Raw genomic sequence first — 25,403 nt, 5'->3', positions numbered from 1 at the left:
TTGGTTGGCCAGGCGATCTGCTACCTTGTTGGCGGATCTCTTAACATGTTGGAAGATAATGCTATTGGGGCTCCTGAGCCTGTCCTCCAGTGCTTCAAGTCTGCTGAGCAATCTCCAACTGGAAGCTACTTTGGCAGCAGGTGATCCTGCCTGAATTCGAATGGCTGCGTTGATGAGGATCAATGAGTCGCCTTCAGCTACCAGCGGATAGTATCCTTGTTGATCAGCTATACATATGCCTTTCCATAGGCCTTCCAGTTCTGCAACATTGTTGGTGTCATTGCCTATGGAGCCAAAGATAATGTGCTGAATGATACCTTGATCGTTTCGAATGACACTTCCGTATCCAGCTGGTCCTGGATTTCCTTTTGCTGCACCGTCGAAATTAAGTTTGAAGACTGATGATACTGGGGGTGTCCAATGAACAGGGGAGCCAATCTTGGGAGGGGATGAAGAGGGGGCAGAAGGTGGGCAAGCAATGTGGAGATCCCATAATTTCCAGACCTGTAGCTCTTGTGGAGAAGAGGGCCAGTCTGTTTCTTGCCATGTTCTTATCGCCAAAGTTTCTTGGATACTTTGTTTGAATAGTAGCCAAAGGATGTCAGGAGGGCGCTTTTTATTGTTGAATACTCTGTTATTCCGTTCCTTCCATAGGGACCAATAGAGGAATCCTGGGATGAGAGCCCACAAAGAGTTTAACAGCGGACTTTTATACGGCGATTTGTGCCAGGTTCTCAGCAGGTTTGCGATATCTCCCTGACGGTGTACTCTTCGTTGATTGCATCGTTCTATTTGATTCCAGAGATGGGCTGCGAGGGGGCATGTCTCCATGAGGTGCAGTATGGTTTCCGACTGGAGAGCGCAATTTGGACATATTGATGGCCCAATGAATCCTCTTCTCTGCAAGTTGTCCCAAGTAAGGATGCGTTTTTTGCTCAACAACCATAGGAAGGTTGAAACTTTGGGCCAAAGTTTGGGCTGCCATATATTATTCCATAGCGGATCTCTGTTGTTTTGACTTGGAGCATATCGCAGTATATAAGCCTCTTTCGTGGTGAAGGTTCCCTTTGTTGTGTTCCCCCATCTCAGCTTATCCTGCTTATTTGACTGCTTGATTTTCCTATGGTTTAATTCTTCCTCAATATCTGCGTGGGTCTCTTCTTGCCATCCCGGTTGCCATGAGCAAGCTGGCTTCCATTGTTGGTAATCGCTGTTTGCCTGTTGTTGCCAGAATTGGGAGATGCGAACCAAACTGTGGCTTTGCATGTAAGTCTGCCAAAGTGGTTTGTGGAAAATCGTGGCAAGCTTTGGAAGTTTTTGCCACGAATCTTCCCAGAAACGCGCTGAGTTACCGGAATGAACTTCCCAGAAACTGTACTCCTGTATGAATGCACTATGTAGCTTAGCCGCATTCCAGATCATGGAGCCAGAGATGCTTGGACTTATTCTGATGAGATCCTCCCATTGACTGCCAGGTGCATACTTGGCTTGCCAGAGTTTTGCCCATGGAATTAGAGGTTTGACCAGCCAGTTCCACCAAACTTTCGCGCCCATGGTATGATTACTTTGCATTGGATCCCGCAGGCCTAATCCTCCTTTTGATTTAAGTTGGCATACTTCTGACCATTTAACAAGGGCCCATTTCCTGTTGAGACCTGTGGATCCCCATAGAAAGTTCCGCTGAAGATTTCGAATGGCTTTGAGTACCCACTTGGGAGCAGCTAATATGGAAAAGAGGTAAAGAGGCATAGCCTGGAGCACGGACTTGATCATTACAAGTCGACTGGCTGTGTTTAGCGATCGGTATGTCCAGGATGAGAGTCTGGCTTCCAGCTTGTCCAGGAGCGTGCGCCAGGATGCATGCTTGAGAGCAGAGACCATAAGAGGAGCACCCAAGTATTTGGACGGGAGCACTGCAATGGTGAAGCCAAGGATGCGCGCTATATTCCTTTGAATGGAGACAGGGGTATTGAAAAAGAAGAGCTGAGATTTAGAAGCATTGATGGAGGTCCCTGAGGCTTCAGAGAACAGCTCGAGCAAGGCTTTGAAGGATTTAGCTTCAGAAGAAGAAGGATGGCCAAAGAGCATGGTATCGTCGACAAACTGTTGATGAGATAAGGGGGAGAGGCCATGAAGCGTTATGCCTCTGATTGCTTGAGAGGAGATAGCATGGTGTATAAGGCGGCTGAGCCCTTCCGCCATCAGAACGAAAATGAAAGGCGAGAGGGGGTCCCCTTGCCGGATGCCTCGTGAGGAGCGGAAAGGCAAAGATGGGGAGCCATTGAGAAGAACTGAGAAACAGGGAGATGAGATAAGGCTCATGATCCATCTAGTCCATGTTGCATTAAAGCCAAAGGCTAGCAGCATCTTCTGAATATACTCCCAACTAAGCTTGTCAAAGGCTTTAGATAGATCAAGCTTCATAATCATACCAGGTTTCTTTAGGATTTTTAGGGAGTGGAGCACCTCATTAGAAAGGATGATGCCATCCATGATTTGGCGACCTTCGACATAACCCGTTTGTTCCGGAAGGACAAGAAGCGGCAGGAGGGGTTTGAGCCGATTGGCTACTACCTTGGAGATGAGTTTATAAATAACATTACAGAGGGCTATGGGCCTGAATTTGTCAGGCGTATTGGCTTCTTCCCCCTTGGGAACCAGAGCAATGAACGTGGAGTTGAGAGAGGGGAGGAGCCAGTGCATGGAGCGAGATTCTTCCACTAGTTCCCAGACCTCTGCGTGTATTAGTTCCCAGAAATCATGAAAAAAATTTGCAGTAAAGCCATCAGGTCCAGGAGCCTTACCATCTTTTAACTGCGCCATTGCTTCCTCTACCTCTTGCTTTGTGACTGGTTGCAGCAAATTTTTGTTGTGTTCTTCTGTGATGAGCTTGGGGATGTGCCTAGTGACCTCTTGTATTGCTGTTGTTCTGCTTCTGGTTTGTTCCTTGAGTGCTTCCTGAAAGTAATCCCTTAGCTCTTTTTCCATATCTTCATGCGTTTCTAATTTCTCCCCTTGGTTATTGTTGATGAAGGTAATGTTATTGTGCATTCGCCGTTGAATGGTAGATCGATGAAAGAATTTTGTATTTTTCTCACCTTCTTTTAACCATTTTATTCTGGATTTTTGGCGCCAGAGGATTTCCTCTTGAGATCTCCGAGCTTCTAACGCTGTCCATGTGGCTTGCTCCTTGTCTGCCAATTCCTCTGTTCTGCATTCTAGGATGATTGTTTGCTGTATTGTGCTCATTTCCTGTTCCAGTTTTTGCCTGGATTCCGTGATGTTCCCGAATTGAGTTTTATTCCACACCTTCAATACTTGCTTGAGATGTCGGAGTTTCTGTTGAAATATGAACATCTTTGCGCCTTCTGGAGGAGAGAATGATTTCCATGCCTCTTGGACCACCTCTTTGAATTTGGGATGACTGGCCCAAAAGGCTTCATATTTAAATGGTCGATTGCTGTGTTTACCAGGTCTCGTCCATTGCAGCATGATTGGCCAATGGTCCGATCCCCCCTGAGGTAGGATGGAAGCGTTAAAGTCTCCACCCAGGTGGATAGCGTTGTCTGAGATGAGAAAGCGGTCAAGTCGCGAGGCAATATTGTGTACTCCCCTGCGCTTGTTCATCCATGTGAAGGTGCCATTGGAAGTTTGTATGTCTATAAGCTGATTACTTCGAATGAAGTCTTTGAAACCGGCGCTGTCATCTTCTAGCTTCATGCGCCCGCCTTTTTTTTCTCCCAGATGAGTGATAAGATTGAAGTCGCCTCCACTTATCCACAATGGGAATTGTCTGGTTGAGTTTAGATCTGTTAATGCTTCCAGCACATCTAGCTTGTGGTGCATATCTTGCGGGAAGTATGTATTGGTGAGGAGTCCATGAATGTCCGTTCCAATAAGATGAAAATTAGCTTGAATGAAATGGTGGGTTGCATGAAAGTCTTGTAGCTTCAGGATCTGCGGATTCCATGCAATGGAGAGCCCGCCCGACGCCCCTACTGCGTCCACGGAAACTGATCTACTTCCGCTCCAGGCTTTGCGAAGGATCTTTTCAAGCGCTGTACTAATACTTTTTGTTTCTTGAAGGAATACCACTGCTGGTTTTTCCAACTGTATCATATTCTTCAACATTCTGTGTTTCGAAGGACTGTTGAGCCCACGCATGTTCCAGGAGATAAGCTTCATGGGGAACTTTGGGGGTGGGGCTTGTAAAACGTGGTCAACTTCGGAAATCTCCCAGATTCCATAAGTATTTCTCCTAGAATGATGGTTCTTTGCAAATCGGTTTTGCGTCCCCTTTTCTTGGTTTCTTTTTGGATTTTCTTGCCGTCCCATGGACTGCCTGCTTGTACTCCAAGACATTTGTTGTGCTGAGCTTTGGCAAGGACTCCTGCAAGTCTGTCTATTTCCCATGGGGGGATTGAATTATATTCTTTTTGCTTGCAGGCCTCTTCAAGTTTAAGTATATCCAGACCATCTATACTTACCATTTCTTGATCTTCCTCCATAATAATGGGGATGTTCTGAGGGTCTTCTGTAGCCTCCTCATGCAAACTGAGGGCTAGTGCGGCATCAAGATCCATGGATGAGGGGTGTATATCAGCTTCTATGGTTGGCATTTTGGCATTCGAGTCAAGAGGAGCATTGGCCATTATAGAGGAGGAAGGATCCGAGGGGTTTTTTAGATCCTTGGATGATGATGGCTGCAGAGGCGAGGCAGGGGATACATTTGGCTGTGAGACTGAGGGATCTTGAGGAGCGAGGGCTTGAAATCTGTTTTGGGAGGCTAGCTTTTTGGGGCTTGAGGGAGTAGCAGCCTGTTTTTTAGTATGTCTGCGTCGAGAAGGCACTTTAATGAAACCCTCAGAGTCTTTGCTGGGTTCATTAACAGAAGATTTGAGCTGGGAGGTCAGAGGGCAGTCTCAGAACAGATGACCATGTTCATGACATTTACGACAGCGAAATGGAATATGTTCATAATCAAGAGGTTGAGTCCATTCATAGTCATCGTGAAAAAGACTTACCGAGTCTGCAAGGGTCTTCTTGAGATGCATTTGGATGCAGAGCCTGGCATATGAGGTGAATCTTCTATTCTTGGTTTCCTCAGCAACTTTTATAAAGGTGCCAATGCGATCGCCGATGTCCTTCAGCGTTTCTTCTCTCCAGTACTCCGTGGGGAGACCATACATGCGAATCCACACTGGAGCGTGACTTAGATCTTCTGTGTCTGGATTGAACCTCGGTTTCCAATCTCGCAGGAAGAGACCTACGGAGTTGAAGAAGTAAGGGCCTCCTTCAAATACTCTTATTTTGTCCTCCAGGCAGGTGAATATAGCAGTGAAGAAGCCTTTAGGGCCTAGTAGCAGCGATACATGCCCTTTGGGTTTCCATTTGGAGGCGATCCATCCATATAAAGCTTTTTCTGTTGGCCAGAACCCGAGAAATTTTCCAATGAGTGCATGATCTTGCATGTATTGGATTTCGCCATTGATTCTATGGCTGGGAAGCTCAACTTTGATTCGTTCTGTTGCCTTGGGTATGCAAGTGGCCGATGTTGCCTTTCACTGTGACGCTCTTGGAGTATTTGTCTCTTCCCCTTCCGTGTCTGGGTGTTGTACTGAAATGTCAGGCTGTTCGGAACTTTGGCCTTGTTCTGGAAATGAACCAGGTGGAGGCGAGGAGAACACGGGTGCGCCGCCATTCCGTTGCTGTTCATTTGAAGGAGGGGGGGCTTGAGATCCTGCCCCTCCCTTCCGAGAGGACATGACGCGATGTCCTATATATTCCAGAACCGTTACTGCAAGCTATTCTGAGTATGATGACGTTCTGAGAAGGTCTGATGGTGCAGGGGCGCAGGACTGCGCATTGGCAGTAGGGTGCAGAGCTCAGAGCTCAGAAGCTAGGGTTCCATGGATACGCAACCATTGTTGGATTTCCTTCATAGCATATAAATATTACATTACAAGTAAAAATAATTTACATACATATATTATATATTATAAAACAAAATAAACATGTTCTATTTAATAATAATTACTTTAAAACCGTATTAAAATAGAAAAGATTAAACTGCTCATTGAAACAATATTAAAATAGAAAAGATTAAACTGCTCATTGAAACAGTATTAAAATAGAAAAGATTAAACTGCTCATTAAAACAAGAGGCAAGAAACTGAGGATTTCACAATAATTTTAAAGAAAACTTTGCAAATTAAAATAAACTAGTGAAAATTATATACTATTCTTGAGATGGTCAGAGTGAGGGATATTTATCAAGCTGAAATCTTTTAATATTTTTATTAATTTTGTTATATTTTAAATGACATGTAAATCACATATACTCATCATCAAAAATGAAACCTTAAAAATTAGTTAAGCCCAATAAATAACTCAACACTTTGAAAACACGGCATTCAACCAAGACATTGACCTGTAAATTTGCTTAAAAGGCAATGCAACTTGATGTTGCAAACATTCTTCAAAGAAATTAATTTAGTTGACCATATAAAATCTTTTAATAGTTCTAAAAGACTATTCTATTTTAAATGTCATGTCATTTAGGTGGGGCACATGGTCAAAATAAACCCTTAATAAATGGTTGAACACTAAACCACTATAACTCAACAATTTGGCAACATTATATTAAACCAAGGCATCGTTATCTCAAAGGCTCTGCTAAGAAGGCAAAATGATTTTGCAAACCTTCTTAAAAGAAATTAATTATGTCACAACATTGAAATCATAGTATACATTGAAATCATCATACCATACGTAGGTTGATTTTGGAATTAGGGATAGAATTTGATGAGCAAATTACTTGTCGTAGGGTGATTTGTTTGTCATACAATTAAAATATTTATAAAATTATCAAAGATTTTTGTTTGGAATTATAAAAACTAGTCAAAAACGCGTGAAAACCGGTATATTTAATGGGTGACTATGTTTTGAAATTCCAACCCTAGTTGGAATCATACTTGGAAGTGTAAAAACTGGTAAAAAAAAGGGTGATTGGTTTGTCAAATACAATTAAAATATTTATAAAATTGTCAAGATTTTTGCTTGGAATTGTAAAAACTAGTCAAAAAAGCCTGAAAACCAATATATTTAATGGGTGACTATGTTTTGAAATTCCAACCCTAGTTGGAATCATACTTGGAAGTGTAAAAACTGGTAAAAAAAAGGGTGATTTGTTTGTCAAATACAATTAAAATATTTATAAAATTGTTAAGATTTTTGCTTGGAATTGTAAAAACTAGTCAAAAAAGCGTGAAAACCGGTATATTTAATGGGTGACTATGTTTTGAAATTCCAACCCTAGTTGGAATCATACTTGGAAGTGTAAAAACTGGTAAAAAAAAAAGGGTGATTCGTTTGTCAAATACAATTAAAATATTTATAAAATTGTCAAGATTTTTGCTTGGAATTGTAAAAACTAGTCAAAAAGCGTGAAAACCGGTATATTTAATGGGTGACTATGTTTTGAAATTCCAACCCTAGTTGGAATCATACTTGGAAGTGTAAAAACTGGTTAAAAAAAGGGTGATTTGTTTGTCAAATACAATTAAAATATTTATAAAATTGTTAAGATTTTTGATTGGAATTGTAAAAACTAGTCAAAAAAGCGTGAAAACCGGTATATTTAATGGGTGACTATGTTTTGAAATTCCAACCCTAGTTGGAATCATACTTGGAAGTGTAAAAACTGATAAAAAAACGTGAAAATCAAAATATTTAACAGGTAACTATGTTTTGAAATTCCAACCCTAATTAGAATCATAAAAATTTCAAAAATATAATTTAAAATTTTAAGTGATTAAATCATTCTTTAATAATGAATCTTCTATATCATAGAGAGGCAAGCCATTTATTATATGCTATATAGAACGTTGATGGGTCTTCTCTCGAAATCCCTTTAAAGAACATGTACCATCACCAAAGTTGCTGAGCATTAAATTCATATCATTTATTTCCTATCTTCTTATGCCCACTTAGGGTAAGCATGCTTTAAATGGCTATGGTACGTGCACACTTCATATTCAAAGGGATGCTCATATAGTTAAGGATATGCATACATTACATGATTCCAACTTTAATGTATGTTCCACTAAGGAGACTATCCAACTCCACACAAATGTTTGGCATTGTTGTTGAAGAATAATCCATATGTCTAACTTTGTCCTATATGGCGATGAACCTATCCCATCCATTTTCAATGGTCCAGAAAGAATATTTATAGGAAAGGTAGTTTGATCCATATAGAGTAATGTTTTTTCCCAAACCATGTACCTTTATCAATATCATCTTGATTTTCTTTAACTTGAACTAAAAAATATTATATCTCTATGCAAGTAAGAAAAATATCGGAGCATATCCAAAGTTACTTTTTAAAGATTTTATGATACTTTTCTCCCATCTTCGTTGAAAAACCCCTTTTTGGGTCATTTCATTGTATAAAAGAGTTTCTATTAATGATGATGTTTGATTCAAAATGATTTTCACTCTCTTCCCCAAATTTGACTATTCTAGATCTCTTCCTCCTACTCTTAAGTTATTTCTATTAGTGAGGTAACATTGCTAGAAACATCTCCTTTTTCTCATAATCTACTTTCAATTCTTATTTCATTGTGATTCACATTCTTAGCTAGTATGGGTGGGTTTCAAAATACCCCATCATATTCATGGAAAACCTAAAGGTTATGCTTCAACAATAAATGAAACATGTGGATTATAAGATGTAACACTTTCACGTAGGAGAATCATTAATTAGCTTATTTACATTTACCTCTTACATTCCACTAAATATAGTGAATTGTTGCTTCCATGTGAGATATTTTTATATTCAACATTAGAGGGGTTTTTATAGCCTCTAAATCCTCAAGATGGGGAGAGCATAATTGATTATAGACTCTTCATCTTCTAGGAATATGAATTACCATTATTTTCATGATTTTTTAATTATTCATGATGTGTTATGATCTGGATTGAGTATAGGATTATAAGACCAACTTCATCCTTAATGACCTTGGTTTTCCATTAAAAATTTGAGATATTACTATTAATTAAGTACTTCTAGCCTAGGGTTTTGCAGTTGATAGGTTAATGGTTAGAGATGGCTCCTAGAATAAGCCTTGAACCTTGTTGTGGAGATATATTGAACATTTTAGCTTAGTGGGATAAGGAATTTCATTAGTCTACAACCTACAAATGTGTATTCATAGATGGAGGAGTCTTTGTGGGGAAATTGTACAATATGGATGCTAGGTTTGGACAAGGTTGGTCACGTTCCTTAAGTACATGGTTTCTAGTAAGTTATCCATTAACATTCTAAAACTTTTGATTCCAAGCATCACATTATGAGATTGAGCAAAGTTGACAAGTCATGTGTGTCTTTGCTACCCCCTACCTTTAGAAAAGTGTTAATACTCACTACCAACCTAATTTTTCAAGGTTAAGGTTGTAGAAGCCTTCATGAATGCAAACGGTGATGGGTTTTTTATGATAAGGAATGGTTTATGCTTCCAACCACTAATAATGTCATGACCCACCAAATTGACATTGTCGAATTAATGGAGCCATAATAGGAAGTTGTATGGATTTTTGCTTGAATTATTAGCAAGGAAAGCATGTCAAAAGTTCCTAGGTATGTCTTATATGTTATGCACTATGTTGTAATTAAGGGATTAACCATTGGTTGGGGAGGGGCGGTAGCAAATGATATTTCTCAATAGTTGGCTTATATGTTATGCACTATGTTGTAATTAAGGGATTAACCATTGGTTGGGGAGGGGCGGTAGCAAATGATATTTCTCAATAGTTGGCTAATTTTTAGAAAACCCAAAGATTCTTCATGGTCTCATATTTGTTGTATGTAATCCTCTTTTCTATCTAGTTTGAAATTTTAGCTCTTAGAGGGGATGTTCACACAGATTAAAAATCCATTCCATTATGATAACCTATGTTTTGGAGGCACTAGGCCCCTTTTAGTGTTTACAAATTTAGGATTTCTTTGTAGGAATATTTATATATGATCCATAAATTATTGTGGATATTCCATTGGATAGTTTGCCACAACAAATCTAATAAAATTATACCTAAAAACCGAATTCTACAATATGAGGGTTTATTTCTCTTTAAATTTTTGGATCCGTAAATTACTATTTATTGCGTATGCATGCAAATTATAATTATGCATAAAATAGATAACAACAAAATAAAAAAATCACAAACCATGATTGGTAAAAGATATAACTTGGGAAACCCTATTAGGAGAAAACCCAGTTGGAAGATGAGGTCACTTTGATCTCTCTCTACGAATAGAAAATGGCTACAAGTACAAAGAAGTAAGATACGTGGCTAATGTGCTAATATAGTGCATATATCCTTTTTGTGTGCTCTCTCCCTATCCATCTTGGCTATTGTACTTGTTTATGGAACAAATGCACTTGGAAAGAATGAAACCCCTTTTCCTCCTAGTGGTCTAGTTATAACACAGTTGATAGCATACCAGTAGTTAGATTTGACTTCTTCAACCCTTAAATAGAGTTACAATATTGAATATTCTAGATTCTTCTTCATCATAATCACAGGACCAACCCCTTTTTCACTAATAATGGGGGTTGACATGACATCCTCTTGAATTATGGTGGTAAATTTTGATAGGTTAACTTCCAAGGGGCATAACTTTCTCATACAAGCTACAATTGAGGTGAATCTTGCGCCATTAGAAAGGCATTGATGTGTAGATTATGGAATCTAGGTCCACCATAAGGCTGAGACCACCAAAAGTGTTCATTTAAGGCATCAAAATGGATCCTAAAATTTTCCAAACTAGGATTTTCAATAAAAATGGTCTTGTGCACTGATTCCTCCACTTTTTCCACTTTAAATCTCTGTATTAAAAAACGGATGGTTCGAAACTGAAATGACCGAGCTAGACCAAGCTAGAGCCTAGTCGGGTCGGCTCAGTAGCCAAATCGGTTTGTCTGGTTGGGCTGTTACCGAGCCAGCTCGGCCGAGCCCGAGCTAACTCAGTCGGCTTGGTGGTCGCGGCCGAAAAGTGCTGCGTTTTTTTTGGGGGGGGAATTCAGGACCCCACTCCCCATTCTATTCTACCTTTGGGTTCTTCGGGGTCCATTTACCTCTCCTATACCGTATAAAAGATACCCAACCCATCTCATTTCCTCACAAATATCTCATTGCATTTGAGTGAGAATTTGTGAGGAGTTTGTGAAGAGTTGTGGAGTTCAATTTTGGAGCAACAGTGAGGAGTCTTGGGAAAGCATTGGAGTAGGAGTGAGGAGCTTCTTGGGCAACCATTGAATTAGCATTGAGAAGTTGGTTTGTTGGAGAAACTTTGAGGTAGTTTGTGCCTAGAGGTTTTTTTTTTCACTTCTAAAATCTATTTTTGCTTATTTATTTTTTTGTGCAAATTTGGAAATTGAAAAGAGTGTTTTTTTTTAAAGAAAAAAACATTGAAGCAATTCTATTTTTTTTGTTTTCATTTTCATAAATTTTCCTTTCATTTCCAAGTAAAAAATGGCTCTTAGAGTGAAAGATGTTGCTTAGGCATACGTCGAAATGGTTGACAATCAAATGCATTGCAAATGTTGTCATAGAAAAATTAAGGAGGGTCTTGGGGGCATTCATAGGATGAAACAACACTTGGCAGGGATTAGAGGCCAAAATACTCCATGTGAATCACCACAAATTGGGGAGATTAGGAAGGAGTTGTTAAATAGCTTTGAGGAGTTTCAAGAAGAAAAAGTTAAGCAAAAGGGAATAGAGCCTGAAATTGGGAGGAAGAGGAGTATACAAAAAATGATGGCTACCAACCCCCATTTTGATTTTGAGGGCTCTTCTTTTATCCATTGTATTGATGCATCCAACCCCTTCTGCTATGTTCCTCCCTATTTGGAGTCTATTCAAGAAAAGGGCAAGGGTAAAATGAAAAAGCAGGGTGATATGAATATCAAAAGTTATTTCACTGTCACACCCTCTAATGCAGGAGCATACAACACCCTTAGTCAAAGGGAGGAATCCAAAGTGAAGCGAAAGAGGAAGACGTGGACCAGGGGAGCAAAACAAGGAAAAATCTGTTTTAAAGCAGATTTAAAGTGGAAAAAGATGGATAAAAGTCTCTCAAAGACTTGTTATCAATGTAATCCACCATGTGTTAGACATATGCATGCATTATAGAGCTTCAGGGCTTTTGTTGGAGAAAATCAAGGTGGGATGTGATGGGATCCTTCCGTGATCCGATCCAAAAATGTTCTTATATATATGAACCTGTGTGTTCGAAGTAGTAGGGAGAGGAGAGACAGAGTTATATGTGTTGTGTGAATTCAAAGTGTTGCAATGTAGTTGAGCGGAGAACCCGTACTAAGGCTGAAATTACTTAGAATTGTAACCGTGATCTGTATGTAATAGAATATATATGTGTTTATGTTGAATTGTGCGCCTATCTGTGTTTTATATATATATGCATTAATGGTTTTTCCAACTTTGTTTCATATGTGTGCGCGAATGGTTTAAATCTCGGTTGCATGCATGTGATCGACCATCGACCACGAGAAGGATCGATGGCGATTTAGTGAAATATTGTTATATATGTATTGTACTGTCGTGTGTTGGTAGAGTGTGGCAGAAGAAGCCTGAGAAAGGCATAAATCCATCAAAGGCAAGCAAACCCAATTCCAAGAGGAGGCTGAAAATTGATACACAGGGACCGTTTGATCACATGGATCAACGGCCCGGATGAAATTGCAGAGGAGCGATAGAACCGATATCGCATCGGACCGCGGAATAGTGCTGATATATGACCCTTGCGACGACTGATAAGTGATATTGTCGATCGGCCAATCGGCGATCAGGGGTTATGGTGATTGGCGATCGGAGCAATCGCTATCGGAGATCGGAGGATGGGTTGGCGCTGCAGACTTGCGATAGAATAAAGTTGCAGACCCGCCAATAGTTATTAAAGCGGGTGCATATGATTTGAAGTCTGGTATGTTTTCAGGAGCGAGGTTTTTATATGATTCCCGTGTATTTCCGATGGTTGTGTGGCTGCGGGGTTAAGGCTTGAGTGCCTATGTATAATGCCTCCGATGGGGAAAAGACCCGATAGTGTGATAGCTCCAATGAAGTATAAGTCCATGGTTAAAGGCTTAAGGCCTAAGAAACGCTTCCGATAGGCTTAGTGGGCCAATAACCCACAGGCCTCAGAATCGATTTCTTTAGGGAAATGGATTTTGATTAACCCCCAAAATCTCATGCCATCATTTCCTGTAAGGAGAAGGATTCCAGATAGAGAAAGAAGAAGGAGCAGGAGGTACAGTTGTTTAAAGTCGGAGAGTTTGTGGTCTTATTGTCGCACAGAGAACGACAAAAGAAGGTGAGAAGATTGCAGCAAACCTAGAGCAAGGAGTGCTCAAGAGAAGCTGAGAACAACTTCCAACTACGGTTGGGTAGAAGTTGTTGAGGCAGCTCCACAGTTGCAATTGTGGGTAGAGTTGTCTTAGAGATAACAATTCCAGCAAAAGAAGTGTTGGGTAGAATTGTTAGTCAACAAGAGGTTGGAGGAGAGAACCATAGAGCTTACCAAAAGACCAAGTCTAGAGGAGAGCTTAGTGAGGTAAGTGGCAGCAAGGAGGACTTGCTATTGCAGAGGCTTGGTTGCAACTCACAGAAGACCATGAAGGCAGTTCCACTGAAGAATGCAGTGGGTAAAATTGCTAAGGACAAGGAGAAGCATATGACCAGGAGGTCATAAATTTTTGTGCCTTGGGAGTTTGATGCAGGATCATCTAGCACCTTTAGTCAAAGGGAGGAATCCAAAGTGAAGCGGAAGAGGAAGACGTGGACCAGGGGAGCAAAACAAGGAAAAATATGTTTTAAAACAAATTTAAAGTGGAAAAAGATGGATAAAAGTCTCTCGAAGAATTGTTATCAATGTAATCTACCATGTGTTAGACATATGCATGCATTATAGAGCTTTAGGGATTTTGTTGGAGCAAATCAAGGTGGGGATGTGATCGGATCCTTCCATGATCCGATCCAACAATGTTCTTATATATATGAACCTGCGCGTTCAAAGTAGTAGAGAGAGGAGAGACAGAGTTATATGTGTTGTGTGAATTCAGAGTGTTGCAATGTAGTTGAGGGGAGAACCCGTACTAAGGCTGAAATGCCTTAGAATTGTAACCGTGCTCTGTATATAATAGAATATATGTGTGTTTATGTTGAACTATGCGCCTGTCTGTGTTTTATATATATATGCATTAATGGTTTTTCCAACTCTGTTTCATATGTGCGCGTGAATGGTTTAAACCCTGGTTGTATGCATGTGATCGACCATCGACCATGAGAAGGATCGATGGCGAATTAGTGAAATACTATTATATATGTATTGTATTGTCGTGTGTTGGCAGAGTGTGGAAGAAGAAGCCTGAGAAAGGCGTAAATCCATCAAAGGCAAGCAAACCCAAGTCCAAGAGGAGGCTGAAAATTGATACACAGGGACTGTTTGATCACATGGATCAACGACCCGGATGAAATCGCAGAGGAGCGACATAATTGATATCGCATCGGACCGGGGAATAGTGCTAATATATGACCCTTGCGACAGCCGATAAGCGATATCGCCGATCGGCCAATCGGCAATTGGGGGTTATGGTGATCGGCGATTGGAGCAATCGCTATCGAAGATCAGAGGATGGGTTGGTGCTACGAACTTGCAATAGAATAAAGCTGTGAACCCGCCGATAGTTATTAAAGCGGGTGCATATGATTCGAAGTCCGGTAGGAGTGGGGTTTTTATATGATTCCTGTGTAAATCTGATGGTTGTATGGTTGTGGGGTTAAGGCTTGAGCGCCTATGTATAATGCCTCCGATGGGGAAAGACCCGATAGTGTAATAGCTCCAATGAAGTATAAGTCCACGGTTAAAGGCTTAAGGCCTAAGAAACACTTCCGATAGGCTTAGTGGGCCCATAACCCACAGGCCTCAGAATCGATTTCTTTAGGGAAAGGGATTTTGATTAACCCCCAAAATCTCATTCCATCACCCTCCTCTCCATCAGATGCACATGGTCTTGAAGCTAGTAGAACTTTGCAGCCCACTTTAGATGACCATTAGAAGAAAGAATTGAGGGAGACTGCTTGTGATTACATATCTAGATGGTGGTATGATGCTGATATCCCCTTCAATGCTTCTCATTCACCATATTATGAGCCTATGTTTGATGCCATATTTTCTACTGGAAAGGGCTTCAGAGGCCCTACTATGCATGAGTTAAGGGGGTATTGTTTTCAGAAAGAAATTTCCTCCATTAATGAGTATTTCAAAGATTTCAAAAACTCATGGGTAAAAGTAGGATGTACCATCATGTCAGATGGATGGACTGATCAAAGGAACCATACCATCATAATCTTTCTTATCTTTTGCCCACAGGGAACCATGTTTCTAAAATCAGTTGATTCATCTGATAGGGTGAAAGATGGACAATTGTTGTTTCAGTTATTAGATGAGGTTGTTGAGGAGGTGGGGGTGGCTAATGTTGTTCAAGTCATCATAGATAATGCCTCTAACTATGTTCTTGCTGGTAAACTATTAGAGGAAAAACTCAAAACCATCTTTTGGACCCCATGTGTTGCACATTGCATAGACCTCATGCTTGAGGATATTGGCAAATTAGATTGGGTCAAGAACACTGTAGATCATGCCAAAAGCATATATATATATATATATATATATATATATAGATATATATTATCTATAATCATTCATGGATTTTGAGCTTGATGAGGAGACACAGGGGGTAGAGATATCATTATGCCTGCCATTACTAGATTTGCAACTCATTTTTTGACATTGCAATATGTGCTTTAACAACTTTGAAACTTGCAAAAGATGTTTTCCAATAATGATTGGAATCAAAGCTAGTGATGTCTCAAATAGGAAGGAAAATATTTTAAAAGGAAAGTTAACGAAGAAATATTTTGGAAAAAGGCAGTAGAGATTGTGAAGATTGCTAAGCCACTGGTTAAGGTGTTGCGGTTGGTGGATGGGGAAAGATTGGCTATGGGTTTCATTTATGAGGCTATGGATCAAACAAAGGAGAAAATAAGAGGGTATACAAGGATAGAGTGGCTAATTATGGGCCCATTTGGGTAATCATTGTGAAAGATGGAACAATCAACTCCATCGCCCTATACATGCAGTTGGGTATTTTTTGAACCCACAATATCATTAGAAATATCTGGAGGTAGGAGCTTTGGGTGGGGAGGTTAGTGATGGATTGATTGACTACATTGATCGCATGATCCCATTGGTGTGTGATCAACTGGAGATACACCAAAAAGTCACAACCTTCAACAAACATTGCAAGGGAAGTAAATGAGTCAGGTAAACAAAAATTTCAATTTTCAAATTCTTAATACTTATTTTGTTAAATGGTTTATAATTTGAAAGTTGGATATAATTTGTTGAGCTAACTCATTACACTACTATGTTTTTTGCAGTATAATGGTGGGAGGCTTTTGATAGCCATTGTCCTCAATTTCAAAAGTTTACAATTCGTATTTTGAGTCAAACTTGCAGTGCTACTGGGTGTGAGCGCAATTGGTATGTCTTTGAGAGGATTCACATGAAGAAGAGAAATTGTTTGGATAAAAAACGATTGAATGATCTAGTCTATGTCCAATACAACCTCCCGCTTAGACGCAACCAATTTCTGAACAAAAGACCTGATTCAGATCCCATTGTGTTGGAAGATATTGATCCAACATCAGATTGGGTAGTGGAGAGTCATCCAACAGAGTTTGATGCTGATGAGGATCTTGATTTGGATTTACAGGTGGAGGCATCACTCGAACATAATGTTCAGTTGAATGCAAATCCACTTGTACCAGCCTCAGGCCCAGCCCTAAGTCCTCTAGTTGCAAGCGCTTCCTCCGCTCAACCATGATGGAAGCACATATCTCGTCTATCTCAGCATGCAGCTGCTGCATAGCCTACTGGTGCTACCACTTCTACAGTTGCAGTTGGAGATGATGATGAGGAGGAGCCATGGGTTTCCCTATCTGACTCTGATTCAGAGGTTGAGGCAGATGATGCTAGCTCCTCTCTTAGTAGCCAGTAGTACTGGTTAGTGGTGACTAGTGATGTTTCACTATCATAGTTTACTTTTGTTGTAGAGGCCATTTCTAGCCTCCTTGGTTATGTGTTTTTGTTTTGATCTCTATATAATCATTCACGTATATATTGGACAGTGCACTGAGTGCCATTTTGATATAATGGATATATTCATGGGCCTACTTTGATCATATGTTGTCTTCTCTCTATATTCTAAAGCATTGTGTTTGGAAACATGAATGAAAATATTTAAAATTATGTTTTTTATAAAAAAATAAATATTTAATGCATTTTTTACAACATCCGAGTCATTGAAATCAAACCAGCCAAGTTGATATCAAGTCGGAGTCGGAGTCGGAGCCGACCATCAACCGTTTCTGAACCAGAGTCGGAGTTTTAAAACATTGCTTTAAATGCATCAAGATGGATGAAAAATAATATAATGATCCAATTTAGATCAATATACATATTGACTGGGCATGCCCCCATAAATATTTACAAAAGAAGCTTAAGAAATCCTCTTAGCGAAGGGTGACTTCATTTTCAAAGAGAGAAATATGTATATTTGACTATATGGTTCATGATTGATAGGATTTTATTAAATGAATTCTACAAATAGTAGTATAAGTGGTCTTCATTTTTCGAAGGAAAACAAAGAAAACAATTCATCACTAAAAAAAAAGTAGTTTGAAATAGTCACTTGGAATATTTGTATGGATAAAAGACCTATAATAATGTTGAAGTTCTATGAGTCAATGAAACACAATATCAAGGTTGTCCCTTGAAGTTTGAGTGCACTTTAAAATTGTTTGATCGAGCTTGTGACAATTTCTCTTCAATCCAATTATGCAGTGATCACAACATGAAATAGGATTGCTTCCCATAAGAAGTCTTGGAGTTGGGATCAGTAGAGGCAAAGAAAAATACTAATCCATTCAATAATTATTTCTCCCTTTTTCTTTTGGTCCTTGTATTTCAATCTCATATACAAAATCCCTAATGTCTTCACCGTGTCGCTTAATATAAAATCTAGCCAACTAAACTTTTTGTTAATGAAGGGAAACCTACTTGAGGAGCACACACACACACACACACACGGGGACTCTACACCAACGAAGGTTTGAACCTCGGTTTTTTGCATGGTGGCATCATGTCCCAATTGCTAAACCATAACCCAATGGCTATGGATACATTCCATATCCTTAGCTCTTAACAAAATAGTAAGTCTTGATTAGTCTCAATTTGTGTCTTTGGAAGGAGAAGAGGTTTAAAATGGGAGGATTTCCCTTTATAGGGAATACCTCTCTTTATTAGAATTATGACAAGAATAATTGACAAGATCCTTAAGATTAATTCTAAAAATAGAATATATGCTTATTACTAGAGCAACCATATAAATTAAATGGCTTGTAAATGCCGATAGGTATCCATAGATAACAAACATCAAACACTTACTTCATGATACATCTCATGTTGCTAAGATTCTTAACCATGGAGAATTACGCCCACTTTACCATGCCTTTGTTACAATACCATGGGCCAATATCATGGCTTATCAATACCACATGCACAAAAACCCAAAACTCACTTCATATAACACTTGCTCATATGAGATTTTTTTTAATTGATTAATTTAATTAAAAGGGAAAAAATAACATAACTACTTTGGAGATAAATCTCAAACTTTAATTTGTGTATACTACTTTAGAATATTCTATGGATGTTCAATCCCTACCATCCACCTAATAATTATGATAATTAAATTAAAATTTTAGAAATCCTATTTTAAAATAAACACTATCAACATAATTAAAATAATATGCTTATATTTCTTATTTATAATTTAAAAAAAAAAAAATTCAAAATACCAATAACAAAAATATTAATTTTTTTTTTAATAAATTAAAATGGAAAGACTAAAAATTCTCCAATAATATATACTTTTTAAAAAATAAATAAAAAATAAAACCCAAATATATTAAAAACCACCCCCATAAATTTTAATATTATTTAAATATATATTATGCACTTAAAAATATTTATTTTGGTCACCTCTCTTAATTCTGTTAAGATTTACTTTAATATATTATCCACTTAAAAATATTTATTTTGCCCACTTCTCTTAAGATTTACTTGAACATGAAGCAAACATTTCATTCGACCTCACTTAAGTTTGCTCTTAAGGCTTAGCAAAATTTTACTATGACATAGCCATTGTAGAAGAATGAAAATTTAATAAAATAAATGAATGTTAGAAAAAATGAAGACATACTGATGTACATAGCATTTAATAATAAATATTAAATATATTTGATTCTTTTTGTTTTTCTCGTTATGTGACATTTGTAAGGTAGATAGCATCTCCTTTATTTGGTCTTCTTTTCAAGTCTCTTTCATCTGACCCCTTACCCACAAAAAATTTCATTTTAATTACAAGCCATGTGTTGTATGCCTTTCGAATGATTCCTCTATGCAAAAGAAGTTAAGTGATGTAACTATGTAAGTTCTTGACAAGTTATATTTATTTATAACCTCAGCAAATTACCAATATATTCATCATTGTGTTAGGTGTAATAAGGTGTGACTACACTAGTTCTATTCAAGAGGAGCAGTAGCATTGGCACAAGAAACTAGGTGATGTTGATGTGTGGTTTGTTTTAAAGGGTAATTTAGCATTAACATATTGTAAATATATATTTGTTGATGGATATATTATTGTTTATTATTTGGTAGGTTTATTTAGTTTTATTTATATGCTCATATTTGATAGTTGAAATGGTAAATAGTTGAGCATAATAATTTTAATAAGTTATTATGTGTCATTATTGAACTTAAATGTTAATTGATTTATTGTTAAAATAAAATCATAAATATATAATTTTACTGGTAATAAAATATTTAAAATTAAGATAAAGATATTGCATTAAAATATCTAATTAATTATAATAAAATATTTTATACAATTAGAGAGTATGAAAAATTAAAATTTTTTATATGTAAGTTTTGAGAAGAATTATAGGCAAAATCTTATTTATTTGACAATTATTGAAAGAAAACATTGAAGATATTATATAAATGTGTTAAAGAATTGTTTATAAAAATGATTGACTTTTCATTATGATTTTGAAGAATAATTATGTACTATGATGGTTTTGAGTGACAAGTGACATTTCATAATAATATGGGGCAACAATGACATTCTAGATAGTAGATATCCACACCAAATGCCTAAATAGGTGCAAGAAACCAACGAGTATATATTCTAGATTGTAGACACTCACACCAAATGCCTAAATGAGTGTAAGAAACCACAAAGTATCCACTTAGTCAACATGTGTCTTAGCATCCGCCTTCATGGGATACTAAAGAATACCCCTTATTTCACTAAATATTAATAAAAACCTCCCAATTTTTTTTGGAACCTCCTCCCAATACATTTTTCTATTAAAAAACTCCTATTTTTAATAGATATACTTTTTTATATCTAACACCTATGATTGCTCCTTACCCCACATCACCCTCCCCAATACCTATATATATATTAACTCTATTTTTCACAATTTAAAAACCCTCTTTATGAATTAATGTGGTAAGATATTGGTCAGCAAGGTGAAGCCCCATGCAAGAAACTTGTTACGTAATCGATAGAGCTGGACATGCACGATGTGGTTTGTACCAGATGTTGTAGAGGTTTTGGGGCATTACTTCTTGGGCCTTACCTATGACACTACCCCTTGAACTTGATTAATATTACTAATGCGTGGGGCATAAGGGTTAACACACGCCATTGAGGAGGCTAATGTGGTCCATGCACATTGATGCATGTTTGCACTAAATTTATTATTACAAGATGTTACTTAACATCGACATCTAATGAATTCTCCACATTGTTCTTAGGGTAAAGCAAATGGTGATGCATGTCTGCTAGTTGAGCATATAAGTTTCTTGGCAAACATGCTTCAAAGCTAGGCATTGGTCTTTGCATCCTTCCGAGCATTGGTTTCTTAGTGCATGGTACTCTTAAGAGAGTTATCTAATATTATATCAAACTTCTCTGTAGTTGTTGGGATTTAGTAATATAGAGAAAGTGGGAATTCCTATAAACACTAGATTATAACCAAATTTTGATTGATTTGGGTTGATTCATGATTGGACAAAACCCTTAAAACATTGTTTCATCGTATATAAATATTAAATTATAGTAGCATTATGTTGATCCTTAGGATTTGTATTAGCTTCATATCAATATTGTGGTTGGACAAATGGGATGTTATCCCCCTCACCCAATTTCAAATCCCAAATGGGGACATCTTTGGCTCCTTGTGATAACGCTCAAGGAGTAGGCTCCCCCACCCTAGGCTCTTGCTAAGTCATAAATTACCAATATATCTAGCTTATGAGTCATTGGACATACCCTTAATGTTATAGTAGTAACAAGGAAGTTTGATTTTAGATTATGTCCAAATTACTTTACTAATTTACCATGATTTAAAATAAAATTATATTATGATTTCACAAAAACTTATTTAATATGAAATTAATTTACTATATTCTTAAATGGTAATCCATATACCAATATCCCCATCCCATGAATTCTCCATCCTTTATTTTGTTAGGACACACCCTCATGATGATGTAGATAAGTTGGTTGGGCATATAGATTGCTTAGCTTAAGAAGCAAAAATAGGACAATGAGTGAATAATCAGTGGTGGGTGATTAATTGAGGGCAGTTAATAACTGGTGGGTGATTAACTGCAAGGTAGTTAGGGTAAAAAGATATGTAATGTGTTACTTTTATCTGCATATAGAAAGCCAAGCCACAGAGCACACAAAGTCCACATGACTGAAAGCCAAGCCACAAATCACACTAAGTCCACATGACTCTTCGAGAAAGATCTTAGATGTGACTTCATGAGGCATTTCATAATCCAAACCAACAATCAGGGGTGTCCACATAGTTCTTCAAAAGAACGGTGCACTGGCCAGAGCTAGAGCCATGAAATTCGTTTGAAAAGAAGTTCCTAGTTACCATGGTCCTACATATCCAAAATATCACCGTTTGTCCTTTTTGAAAAATGCGTAGCTATGGTAAAAAAACCCTAGTCAATTATTAATTTTATTTATTGAAAAAATTACAAAGAATGGAAACATTAGGATGATACTTGACTTCTTGTGTATGTTTTTATTATTTTGAAATGCGTGAACAAATTTAAGAAAAAGACAGCAATAAATGCCCATTGGAACTCGCACGAGGCATGCAATTTTTTATTGCCCGAAATACCATTTTTATAATGCAGTCAAACATCGAAATCTTTGACCGGGGCCACGTTCCTTTTCCACTTAATGCGGTCAAAGAAAAGATCCGGTCAACGAAAACAGACGGACGGTCACGATCGCCGCTACATGGACGGTCAGAATGATGCCACGTACGATCCGCTAAGACATCCCACTATCTATCTCACTCCTCGCCCAGATAATTTCATCGACTCTGCGAGGGGAGCGGAAGTGCAGAGAGCCTGCGGGTCAGTAGCGCAGATTTAGCGCCAATTTGTGTGAAATGACGCAGGGCAAATGGCGTCAAATGGTGTAGAAAGAGGCAAGAATTTGACTGAAGACTGAGAGAATTACTGGGCATTGATTTTTTTTAGCTTTTCTTAGCGTCATGGAAGGTTCAGAGTCACCGGAGGGAAACAGCAGCGATCATAGCAGAGGCGGCAGAACGGGCGCCGGGCACAATCTGGGCGTCAACAAGTTCCATTCCAGCAAGATCAACAAGGTCGTCAAGCGCAACGTAATTCCGGCGGCGCCGAAGCAGCATACGCCTGTTTATACCATTGATAAGAATGATTTCCGTAACGTCGTGCAGAAGCTTACGGGCTCCCCAGCCTCCGCCTCTCCTGCTGCTCCTCCGCCGCAGCCACCGCCGCCACAGCAGGCGGCGGTTCCGTCAAATCCCATTCAGCCCACCAGCCCGAAGGGCCCGAATCCTCGCCTGCAGAAAATAAGGCCTCCGCCATTACAGCCCGTGTTCTCTTTCGATAAACTTGTGCCAAATCTGGCGGCCCTGGCTACCATTTCGTTCCCCACTCCTCACCAATATGTCAGCCCCGCTAAAACCGCTACAGTTACTAATCCTACCTCTAGTGTTACTAATCCTGCCGCCAATGTTCCCAATCCCAGCAACAACCGTTTTCCGGCTCCGTCGCTGACGTTTTACAGATCCCCGGGAAATGTCTGGCCCGAGTCTCTGCAGCGCCCCGTGCGCCCTCGCCCCTCCATGGCTCAGCCCTTGCCGCCCGGATTCAATCCTCAGTACACCAGCTCTGTTCCGCCACAGTGGTCCGGTGCCATTGCTCCGTCTCAGATGATGCCGTCGCGCCCATTGCAGCAACAGTCGGCTCCGCCGTTGCCGTCTGCGGGGTCCCAGTTTTCGTTACCTCCTTTCTCGCCCGGTGCTCTGTTTCCGCTTTCTCCGTCGGCGCATTTCGGGTTTCCCGGCGGTATCGGAGCTCTGCCGCTGCCTCCGTCGCCTGGATCGTTGCTCCCGCTGTCGCCACGGTTTCCCTTTACTTCATTCTAGTGGTCTTTCTTTTTCTCATTTTACATTTTGCACTTTTTCTGTATATAAAGTGCACCCTTTCAATATACATAAAAGCCATATTTCTGTTTTAATTTCCTCTTATTCTTTGTAACCCATAAACAAAATGGTCAATTGGAATGTGGCTCTGGTTTGTTGATAAATTTAATCTTCTTTCTACAATTGAGCAGCAACAAGAGCAAAATGGACAATTGGGATGTGGTTTAGTGATACTCTGGATTATTTTTAATTGAGATATGGTTTATAGAGTTCAGGTTTCTGTGATCCCTATCTAAGTTTGTGAGAGATTTTTGGGCGAAAATCACATGAGATACCATTTAGTGATCAATTCAATTATTTTTTAATGGTATGTATAGAGTTTTATTAATATAGATATATGTTTTTATTTTTAAAAGTTTCAGTTAAAAATTGAATCCAAATATAAAAAAACATGAACAGAATCTAGTGAAGAAAAGAAACAGTTATATTTAGATTATTTGTAATTAAAAATTAATGTAAACAATATTTTTCTGAAAAATTACAGAAGAGAGATTTTCATGGATGTCTTTTGAGCGAGCCAATAAAAATATTTTTTGAAAGATGTTTAAATTATTATGGATCACAGAAGTCTTAACTCAAAAATTAATATATTAAAAAGTATGCTATGATACAATTTTTTTTGGAGAAATCGTATAATAGTTTTTGGATAGAAGCTGATCTAACCACCTATAGTTTTTAGACAGAAGCCGATCTAACCACTTACATTCTGGTTCATCATAAAAAAAAATGTATCAACCCAAAAACTATATGTAATTTTTTTGGGAAGAAACTCTTTATAAATCATAAATCACAAAACCCCATATGCTAATAATCTGTTATGCTAATAATCTGGTTCATCATAAAAAAAAACGTATCAACCCAAAAACTATGTGATTCTTGGAAAGAAACTTTGTATAAAACATAAATCATAAAACCCTATATTCTAATAAAGTATGATTTGATTTTTCTACATCAAAATAATTTAATAATTTTGATAATATTATATTTGTATTTAATTTTTATTCTATTTTTTTTTAAACTAATTCAAAATACTATAAATTTATTTAAGAGTTGTTTTTAGTGTGATTTTTTGGAATTTTTGGTGCTGGAATCTAAGGGAAAAATTTGCCGTGAAATCTTGATTTGTGTTATTTAAACTAGTTTTTTGACTGTACATATAGATTCAACGCCCTAGAAACCCCTAGGACACTTCTATTGTGCATGGTTACCCATCAAACTTGTGATTTCAATAATTTCCTGCAAGATTTTAGAGAAATTAAACTCGAAAGATCCACCAAAAAAACTTCCAAAAAATCACACTAAAAACAACTCATAAAATAAAAACAAATCAATTTATTTATGTTACTTATTTATAATTTAATATTATTTTTCCTTTCGCATATTGTCAAAATAATTAACCCATATTCAAATATCAGAAATAATTACACACATTTTAAGTATATCATCCTTTTCATTTGATAAAATATATATATATATATATATATATATATAAATTTTTACCAAAATGAAATATAATTTTATATATCAGTGTTTTTTTTTAAATAACTCACAAAATTATAAATTTACTTATATTATTTATTTATAATTTAATATTGTTTTCCTTTTACATATTATCAAAATAATTAAGCCAGGTT

The 25,403-nt window shown here is 37.9% G+C and overlaps 1 protein-coding gene across 1 annotated transcript; it reads left to right on the top strand.

Moving 5' to 3' along the window:
* Nucleotides 1–22,601: 22,601 nt before the first annotated feature.
* Nucleotides 22,602–23,873, top strand: LOC149246643 (uncharacterized). Its single transcript, XM_089455729.1, has one exon. The coding sequence runs from the start codon at nucleotides 22,795–22,797 to the stop codon at nucleotides 23,710–23,712; it is 918 nt and encodes a 305-aa protein (XP_089311855.1). The 5' UTR covers nucleotides 22,602–22,794; the 3' UTR covers nucleotides 23,713–23,873.
* The last annotated feature ends 1,530 nt before the right edge of the window (nucleotides 23,874–25,403 follow it).

The sequence above is a fragment of the Pinus tabuliformis genome, chromosome 7 (genome assembly GCF_031772625.1).
Source record: "Pinus tabuliformis cultivar Carrire ecotype Pingquan chromosome 7, CPIR1, whole genome shotgun sequence".
In the NCBI taxonomy this organism is placed as follows: domain Eukaryota; kingdom Viridiplantae; phylum Streptophyta; class Pinopsida; order Pinales; family Pinaceae; genus Pinus; species Pinus tabuliformis.
Note: the sequence above shows the minus strand (reverse complement) of the source record. Positions and strands in the feature narration are given on the sequence as shown.

Excerpts from the sequence above, each read along its gene's own strand:
- LOC149246643 (XM_089455729.1), top strand. The coding sequence starts at position 22,795 with ATGGAAGGTTCAGAGTCACCGGAGGGAAACAGCAGCGATCATAGCAGA.